The 10,393-nt window shown below is 41.7% G+C and overlaps 1 protein-coding gene across 1 annotated transcript; it reads right to left on the bottom strand.

The window, feature by feature from the left end:
• Positions 1-1,747: 1,747 nt before the first annotated feature.
• On the bottom strand, positions 1,748-9,899 carry XTBD1 (XRN2 binding domain containing 1). The gene is made up of 3 exons (XM_089530106.1): positions 9,644-9,899; positions 4,826-4,925; positions 1,748-3,483 (listed from the first exon to the last, which is right to left on the bottom strand). Exons 1-3 carry the CDS (start codon positions 9,856-9,858, stop codon positions 3,472-3,474), a joined length of 327 nt encoding a protein of 108 aa, XP_089386232.1. The 5' UTR covers positions 9,859-9,899; the 3' UTR covers positions 1,748-3,471.
• Positions 9,900-10,393: the final 494 nt, after the last annotated feature.

The raw sequence follows: 10,393 nt of genomic DNA, 5'->3' as shown, positions 1-10,393 counted from the left end.
CACAAAACTGCAGTTCCCCGAATTCCCAAGCACTGAACCAGGGAACTTAAAGCAGTCTCAGACTGGATTATTTCTGCAGTGTGTTTTGGACCTGAGTATTATTTTTATGGGTAGGGTGAATGTTGGATGTCTGTGGGCAGAGCAATGGAATTAGGAGGTGGAAGATCTCTCCTGTTCTCTGGAGACTGCATGAGCATCCCAAAAGCATATTCTGGTGGACTGAGAAAACCATCTGGAGCCAGTTTTCTGGCAGCCCCAGGACTATAGGGGAGAAACAGAGGGCATGGAAGCTGCCTTGTGTTGATGAATTAAAGGCCCAAAGTCTTTTATGAAGCTGAAGGCATGCATAAAAGAAAGCCATCTAGGCAGGATATTGGGGATACTGTACAGCCATTCAGTTTTATAGAACAGCACACCCAAATCACCTCAATTTTATCAAATAATGCACTCAAATCAAATATGACCAAACTTTCAATAATACTCCATTTCCTTCTCTGCTGAAGCCAACTAATATAATAAAACATAGGCCTGTTACAGACTGCCAAAATAAAGCTGTTTCGGATCTCTTTGGAGGTATGCTATTTAAATGATGTATGGGTCCTAAGAGTCCGGAGGCCGCGCCAAAGCCACACTCCATTCCTAAGCACTGGAGTGCAGCTTTGGTGCAGCTTCCGGATTCTTAGGATGCATGCATCATTTAAACAGCATACCTCCAAAGAGATCCGAAGCAGCTTTATTTTGGCAGTCTGTAACAGGCCATAGTTTCAAATACAACACTATTTTAAAACAAAAACCCTATGGGTTAGATCCACATTTTATCATCTGCAGCATAGACACATTGAAAACACTGGTACTTCAAATTATGTCTTTGATTTTAGTGGGTGTAACTCTAAATACGTCTGTCTGGATCTAACATCTTGCAACTATTATTTTCTTAAAAGCAGAACCTTTAGTTCAGTAAAACAATACCGCCAGAAACTCACAAAGTATTTTACAAGTCTTTTTCAAAATGAACATCTTATACGAAGTTCTAAGCCTACTTAATAGTTCAGTTTAAAGGCCTGCAAACCTCGACTATAGTGGGCTTCAGGCAGTACAAAATGTTCTATATAAAACCAAGAAAATATAGAAAGGGACTGACTCCATATGACATTACAGTATCTGCATTAATAACCTTATAGACTGCTCTGGCTTCACACTTCCCTCTCTCTAAAACCAAGTCTTTAGCTCAAAATTGGAAAAAGACACATAAGAAATGCATTGGACCTTTTAAAAAAGACAGATGGGATATTTTTAAAATTTGTTGTCTTTCATTTAAAGCATTACAGTACGAGATGGATATTAACGAGCTTTTATTTTTCTTATGTTAACATTTAATACCAGTAGTATTACTGGTGGGATGGGGTGAGTAGATTTGAATTTCTTTTCAACCTTTTTCCTTAGCTTTTAAAGAGGAAAGTGTTTGGCACATATATTGTGTATTTTGTACAGAAAATTAAGTGGAAAATGAATTAGGGGCGAAACAGACAGCCCCTTTGTGATGACTTCCTGGTGGCTTGGGGGCGTGTCATTTAACACAAGTTGCCCCTTCAGGGCTGTCTGTTTCAGCCCTTAGTTTATTTATCTTCTGAAAAGAAATGTGTGTTGTCTGAGTGGTGTGCAGGTTTATTTTAGAGTAGCAAAGGAGAAAATAGCAAACATATTCAAATATGTGGCATTCAAAGAAGGAAGAAAAGGAAGCACGATGTCGTTATTTTAAAAAATTTATTTGTTAGACTTTTTAAAAAATCATAATTATTACATTTGTTTTCATGATTCACTCTTCTGTTGCCTGATAATAAAGCTTCAGGTACCTTCAGTAATTACACCTCTCAAATTTTAGCTAAGACAACATCTCAATTTTATTTTTAAAGTGGCACAGTCACACAATGTAACTACTGTCTATACGAAATGAAAACAGGATCATAAACTATAAGCATAGCAAAATAGTGTCAGGTGGGCAATCATGGGCAGAAGTCTCCAGCAGCAGATTTTAACAGACCATTGAAATGGCTATAGCAAGTCAAGATGAAAGAAAGCAGCCAGGCTGCTGAAGCTGGCATTGTTTGACCATCTCAGAGACAGAATCTAGCAAGGCAGACTTTTGAAAGAAAAGGGAGGCTTTGGTTGGCATTATTGTGGGCACAATAACCCCTTGAGACTGAGAGAAGGAAGTTCATTTTATCTCAAAGGCAGTGCAGAGTATTCCAAAGTAAGATTCATTTTCTGGTATTCTAGCTGTTCTACCAACAGAGGTATCAACAGTCGAAGGATTTCCACTGTCACTAACACCAAAAGGACAGGCAGCCTACGATATCAGTTTACATAATGTACTGCTTGGTAGACAGGGTAGTAACTCTTGAGCCAGAAGGACTACCTGTAGACAGATTGTACACCCAACAAATCAAAGGGTCTGTGCTTTGATTATGGGTTACCTGTCCTCTGTGTCAGTGGTTTTCAAACTTTGGGTCTCTGAGTATTTTGGACTTCAGCTGCCAGACAACCTAGCCAGCATGACAAGGGGTCAGAAATTCTGGGATTTGAACGCTGAAACATCTAGATAAACGAGAAGAGCTAAAATATTGAGATAAATGAAAACCAGTGCTCCATGTGACTACTTGTTCTAATATTTACAACAATACTTGCCCATACATCCTGCCCTGCTTCACATAGGTCCAATGGCCTGCTGGCTGAGTGAGATTTCAAAATCACCTTATGTTCTTACGTGCATTTCCAAAGCATCTTTCACTATCAGCTGAAAGATGTAAGAAAGCAGATGCCTTAAAGCCACCATATTCCACCACCTTCTTCATATTACTGCTATCATCTGTTTTCATGAAGTCTCTGGTGACAGATAGTTCTCCATCTAGCAACACCTCCACTATGTGACTGATGGTCTCCAATACCGAGGCAAATATATGGGGCCTTGTCAAAAATCTTGGAATGGTGCAGGGTCTACTTACCCTGTCAGGTTTCTGTACATATGCAGATTCCTTGTTCTACTGTCTTCTCCACCTACCACCTCAGAGCAAATAGGCATGCTGTGTACTCCTGCTTCAGATGTTAACAGCAAGGTGCACAGTATGTCTCTCTGCTCTGACCAGCTAGACCCTTCACCTTATCTCTAGTTGCCTGGCACCTACATTCTACTACCCATGATACCTGTCAGATTGTTCAGGAAGAACCAGAACCAGCACATCAGCCCCCATCTCTGTTTCTAGAAGAGTTTTTTAAGTTTATGCCAGATGATCAATGAATGAGTGATGTTTAGAATTTTCTGTAATCTTAATTCAAGGTATATACATTCTTTAAAGCTATCTAAAATGAGTATCCAATGTAAGAAGTGATGTGTCTTGCAGTTCCCAGGTTACAATCTTCCATGTAAGTGAATTGTATGGCATGATGAAAGTCAGGCATCTCTTCTCTTAGTCACTAGTGCTGGTTCTTTAAAAAAAAGAAGTATGCAGCAAAGGTTAAAAAAAAGTCAGTCACATCTGAAATATGAAAATTTCATATGTGGTAACAAATATTTACTTTACTCATAAATTGTGTAAGGAGCCTGAACTACTAGAAAGCATATCATATCTAGAAGCCTCAATTTATACTGCTCCTATAATTCCCAGTTTATTCATTCATTAGCTATTCTTTAAAAAGTAATTAAAATTAACTAACTCTAGATTATGGTCTGACTCAGACAGCCATTTCAGCACACAGCAGTGGAGACAACGAAACAAGTCATTACTATATTCTAGCTCTAGCTGCTACACAGTCAGGTCAGTTACAGGTAAGTAGTGAGCAGCATGGCAAAAGGTAAATTTTAACAGTGATAATATATACACAAATTTAAAAATTTGTATTTACAATAAATTTCTCATAAAACTACCGTTCCCAGAATTCCCTAGCATTGACCAGGGCAGTTAAAGCGGTCTCAAACTGTATTTTTTTCTACAGTCTGTTTTGGACCAGAGATTTGTATCCTTATGTGTCTTTGCATTGGTCCAAGAATTTATACTCACACCTAAGGAAGGACAATTTTTAACCCCTCCCACAACAGGAGTATCTCTTTTTCAGAGAGAACTGCAAACTGCTACGAGCAGTGGTGGGAAATAAGTGAGAACTGGATTGTCTTGATTCGCATGAGAGTAAAGACTTAATAATTAATAATAATAATAATAATAATAATAATAATAAATATATTTATTTATTTATATCCAGCCTCTCCCTATTGGAGGATCGAGACGGGTAACAGCAAATCAGATAACCATTACATAATGATAACAAAGTAAGACATAAACATTCCCTTATTCAACATCACCCTCCAACTCTCCCTCCCTTCCTTTATCCTCAAAGCAAGATCACAACATTCTTCTCAGCAGAATTAATTTAATGTTTTAGAGGTCTTACTACTGGAATCACTGACAGTTTGAGACCACTTTAATTGCTCTGGCTCAATACTAAGGAATTCTGGGAACTGTAGTTTTGTGAGACATTTAGCCTTCTCTGTCAGAGAGCTCTGGTGCCACAACAATTCCCAGGATTCCCTAGCACTGAGACAGGGCAGTTAAAGCAGTCTCAAACTGGATTATTTCTGCAGTCTGTTTTGGACTTAAAAGCTCTCTGCTTATGTGACCTGCTTACATTTTAAACTGAAATTTAGTTTGGTTTGTAAACTTTATACCTTTCCTGGTGCATTAAAAAGTTTGATTGCATGTACTGTAAATCCATTCTAAAGTTCTCAAAATATTCTCATCAACATTTTAGTACCCTACCCAGACAGAATATTCACCTTTTTCATTAATTCATCACGAGTAGTGAAATGTGGTGCATCATCAACTTCGATCCCCTCAGCCATTTCTGTTACCTTGTCCAAGAGATCTTTATTGTAGCTGTAGAATTAAAAATAAGTTTGAATGGAGCATCCAGTAATCTGCTACATTAGTCCTAGTCTCTTTAAGTAATTAACAGAGTTCTCAATTCCTAAAGTTCATAGTGTCTTTAAAGAGGTGTAGTCTTTGTAATTTTGGAAGCTGGTAATTAAAGGCCAAGAAATGATGGGGTAGATGAGGACAACAAATGTGTCATTTTAGAACAGCAGTTTTTGAATTTTTTAAGTAGACATATAGGAAAGAAGAGACGCAAAAGAGAGATAGGAACAAAACCAGAACCATGAATGAAACTGTCCGATGACTAGTATGCAAGGATAAAGAGCACTAGCATAATAACCAATGCAGAGAAATAGAAGCCAACAACAAAAAAAGAATGAAATACTTCCTCCTCAAGATCCAGGAACTCAAAAGAAACTTCAAACCAAGGGCGGGATGCTTTATGTTCAGAAGAGGAACATACTATAAGATCAAGAGTAAATAAAAAGACAATAGAAGCAATACACAGAAGTGCTATATCAAAGAGACAAAAAATGAATGATATATGGCATTAAGAAGCATATGAAGATAAAACCCAAATCCTAGAGAGCAAGGTGGAGGCTGTAATAAGAGATACTGGAAAGAATAAATCACCAGGAACAGACCATGCTCCAACAGAATTGCTACAATCCAGTTAGAAAGAATCAACTCTAGTAATAACTACAATATGCCAGCAAATACAGAAAACAATACAGTGTTCAACAGACTGGAAACAATGATAATAATAAATAAATAAAATAAATAAAAATTTTATTTCTATCCTGCTTTTTGCCAGGCAATCAAAGCGGCGTACAACAGGTTAAAATACATCCATATATACACAATACGCCCCTTAAAACAAGATTAAACAATGTAAGATTAAAAACTAAATATTAAAACCGACTAAGCTAAATAAAAATCATCACGGGCAGAGTTCACTGGATGGGAAGTCTTATTTGTGGCCGAGCATTTTATTCTGGGAAGGCCTGCCGAAAGAGATCCGTCTTAATGGCCTTTTTAAAGCTCTCCAGATTGGTAATTTGACGGATCTCGTCCGGCAGGCCATTCCATAAGCTGGGAGCGGCTGCAGAGAATGTCCTCTGGGAGGTCGCCTTCAACCTGGTCTTTAAGGGCTGTAATAGATTCCTCCCAGAGGACCTGAGTGTACAGGGCGGATTATATGGAAGCAGGCGATCCCTTAGGTAGGTTGGGCCCAAGCCATGTAGGGCTTTAAAGGTGATAACCAACACCTTGTACTGTGCCCGGAAACTGATAGGCAGCCAGTGGCGTGACTTCAGTATTGATGTTATATGGTCACTCCTTGCTGTTCCTGTGACCAACCTGGCTGCCATATTCTGTACCAACTGGAGTTTCCGGACTAGGCACAAGGGTAGCCCCATGTAGAGCGCATTGCAAAAATCAAGTCTTGAGGTTACCAGCACATGTACTACAGTTTCGAGGTCACCTTGTTCCAGGAAAGGGCGCAGCTGGCGTATTAGCCAAAGCTGATAGCAGGCGCTCTTGATCGTCGCATTCACCTGATTCCTCATCTGAAGCGACGGGTCAAGAAGCACCCCCAGACTGCGAACATAGTCCTTTGAGGGGAGCATGAGCCCCTCTAGGACTGGAGGTTGCAGCCCAATCCCTGGTTTGGGGACCCCTACCATAAGTACCTCCGTTTTGTCTGGATTCAACTTGAGCTTGTTTTCCCTCATCCAATCCATTACTGCCTGAAGACACTGGTTGAGGGGAGAGATACCATCTGTCGTTGTCGCTGATGACCAGGACATGGAGAAATATATTTGGGTGTCATCAGCATATTGATAACATCCGGCCCCATATATATCCCAATCCCACAAAAGGAAACACAAAAGACTATAGCAATGTAGGACCATAGGATTAATTTCTCACACAAGCAAAATTAAGCCCAAAGTTCTGCAGCATAGACCCAAGGGAGAAATCCCAGATATGCAAGCAGGGTTCAGAAAAGGAAGAGGTACTAGGGACCACACTGCAAATATACGATGGCTAATGGAGCATACCAAGGTATTCCAGAAGAAAATTAGCAATCTCTGCTTAGGACAAGAGGCTATGAATAGAACAGAATATGGAGAAACACAATGGTTCCCAATTTTATTTATTCGTTTATTTTATTTATTTAAAGGATTTATATCCCATCTTTCTCCCACAATGGGATTTAATTGGCAAAAGGGTAAGGCAAGGATGCTTTCTATCACCTTACCTATTCAACTTGTATGCAGAAAATATCATATGAAGGGCAGGCTTATACTCAGAAGAAGGTGAAGACAGGAAGAAGGAACATCAACCATCTAAGATATACAGATGACACCATACTGCTAGCAGAAAACATCATAGACTTGGAACAATGACTAAGAAAGGTCCATCAAGAAAGTGCAAAGGCAGGCTTAATGCTGAACATGAAGAAAACAAAATAATGATCACGAAGCATCTACATAAGTTCAACCTAGAAAATGAGGAAATTGAAATAGTTAAAGATTTCCCATATCTTGGATTGAACAGAAACAAGATTGCACTCAAGAAATCAGAAAAGTAGGAATGAGAAGTTCAGCTATGAAAGAACTAGACAAAATCTTAAAGTGTAAAGATATACAACTGAGCACTGTAGTAACAGTAATACAATCCATTGTATTCCCCATCGCCATGTACAGATGTGAGAGAAGAAAGTGAACAGGAAGAAAATAAACTCCTTTGAGATGTGGTGCTGCAGAAGAAAGCAATGAGTCAAACTGCCGTTACCGCCTTTCCCATCTGCTACTGTTCCTGCATCACCAAGCTAGGTCTGGGCTAGGACTTTGCTGCCTGCTCTCTCCACCAAAGCAATTAATTATAAGAGTAGGAGAGGAAGGCTTCTTCCACACTTCAGAAATAATCCAGTTTGACACAGCTTTAACTGTCATGGCTCAGTGCTATGAAATCCTGGGATTTGCAGTCTCTTGTGGCTCCAGAGTTCTCTGACAAAGAATGCTAAATACCTCATAAAACTACAAATCCCATTATTCCGTAACATTGAGCCATGGCAGTTAAAGCAGTGTCAAGATGGATTTATTTCTGCAGTATGTGTGTCTTTTTACCGACTTTACGTAAGGTGCCATGAGAACCTCATCAGACAAAGAATGAAGGGAGGGGGGCTGCCTATATAAATAAGCAACATTCACCTTTCTGCCTACGTTTGGGGTTACCTGTTACTTCTGGAAGATAACACTCCCCTTTAAATGCTCTGCCAAAATGACAAATACATAGCCGTGTTAGTCTGGAAATCAGTATGCAAAGGGATCTTGTCATACCTTTGAGACTAACTGAAAGAAAGAAGTTAGTAGCATGCGGTGGAGAGTCCAGACACAGAGCTATGTAAGTGAGAATGTCAATTCAAATTCAAAACCTTGTGGGTATGGAGATGAGGTGGCAAGTACAGTTTTCAGGATAGTCACTGGGGAACAAAGGCATTAAGAAAGCTGTTGCCTACAGGAATCGTTCTCCTTGGCTGTTGTTAACCACTTCAAGTCCATCTCAACCCATGGTGACCCTGTGGATGAGGCATCGCCAAGACCCCCTTTCCTCCACTGCTATGCTTAGGCCCTGAAAATCCAGTGAGTGTCCTCCCTGATTGAGTCCATCCATCCAGCATGAGTCCTTCCTCTATTTCTTATTCCCCCTACCTTCCCTAGCATTACTGTCTTTTCTAATAAATCATGCCCTTTCAAGATGTGGCCAAAGCATGACAGCCTCAGTTTCATCCTCTTGATTTCCAGTGAGATTTCAGGCTTGATCTGTTCTCAGCTCTCTTCTGCAGCACTACATCTCGACTGAGTTTATTTCTTCCTGTTCACTTTCTTCACTGTCCAGCTCTCACATCTGTACTTGGCGATGGGAATACAATGGACTGTGTTATTCCAGCTTTAGAGCTCCGCTATACATCTTCACACTTTAGGACCTTGTCCAGTTCTTTCATAGCTGCCCTTCCCATTCCTTCTCTCCTTCTGTTTTCTTGACTGCAGTCTCCATTCTGATCCATGTTCAGCCCAAGATATGGGAAACCTTTAACTGTTTCAATTTCTGTATTGTCTAGGCTGAACTTGCGTAGATTCTCCACAATCATTATTTTGTTTTCTTTATGTTCAGCATGAGGCCTGCCTTTGCATTTTCTTAACTGACCTTCCTTAGTCGTTACTTACTCTATTACATTCCTTATTCTATTTTGATTTCCTCATTGTCTAGGTTGAATTGGATGCAGGCACCAGAAGTAATCCAGTCTGACTCCCCTTGGGCTGCCATGGCCCAGCCCTATAGGATGCTGGGGGCTGTAGGTTGTTGGGGCATTGTGTCCGCAGTGGATGCAGCCTTGTCCCCCAGCGGCCATCCTTAACACTGAACTTGCTACCTTCATACCCACAAGGTTTTGGATTTGAATTAACGTTCTCACACAGAGAGAGATCTTGCAGCACTTTTGAGGCTGACTGAAGGAAAGAAATTGGCAGCATGAGCTTCCATAGACTTCAGCCTACTTCCTGAGATACGTGTAATGCACCTGAGGAAGTAGACTCTACAGAAGCTCCTACTGCCCATGTCTTTCCTTCCGTGAGCCTGGAGGTTGCTGCAGCCAGGTCCCCTTGAGAAGGCTAGTCCTGGCGGGCGAGGGGGAGGCGTCCTGCAGGGGGCGCTACCTGCATCCGAGGAAGAGGTGGTTGGCCCAGACCATAGAGAGCGAGAGCAGCTGGTCCACCCGCAGCGGAGGGAGCGCCTCCCCGGCCTCGGCGGCAGGGAGGTTGCGGACGAGGAAGGCCCGCCGCGCCTGCCAGTGCTTCTCGTTCTCCGAGTAGCAGCGGAACTGGTCGGGGAAGCCGAGCGGGGCCTCGCCCTCGCCCTCGCCGCTCACCATCCCTCTTCCGTTCAGGGGCTGTCCCCATGAAACCGCGACAGTGGCGGGGAAGCGGAAGTGACGTCCCCCACGGACACAGCCGTTAGAGAAACAACAGGGCCCCTCTGGCCCGCTCACTCTACTGCTCTCTGCCCAGCGCTGGGCGACAGCCGGGTGATCCGCGTTGCGCCTGCGCAGAAGGGTGTTGCTGCCGCTGCCGCGCTCTCCCTTCTGATGATGACGTAATTAGCGAGCGAGTGAGGCGCCTCAGTGGTTTCTTCATGTGGTGCTCTGTTGCTGTGCGCCTTAGAGGCGTTTCCGGCCTATGGCCACCGTAAAGACAACCTGTCACGGGCTTTGAAGCCTCCCAGTGTAGTAGTGGTTGAAGCACAGAATGATAGAGTTGGAAGAGACCCCAAGGGCCATCCAGTCCAGCCCCATTCTGCCATGCAGGAACTCTCAGTTAATAATAATAAATAATAATAATAATAAAATTTTATTTCTATACCGCTATTCCAGCGATCACAGCGGTTAAAGCATCCCCTGTGACAGATGG

Source organism: Sceloporus occidentalis, unplaced genomic scaffold, assembly GCF_023333645.1.
Source record: "Sceloporus occidentalis isolate IW3139 unplaced genomic scaffold, rSceOcc1.0.p SCAF_1, whole genome shotgun sequence".
Lineage (NCBI taxonomy): Eukaryota > Metazoa > Chordata > Lepidosauria > Squamata > Phrynosomatidae > Sceloporus > Sceloporus occidentalis.
Note: the sequence above shows the minus strand (reverse complement) of the source record. Positions and strands in the feature narration are given on the sequence as shown.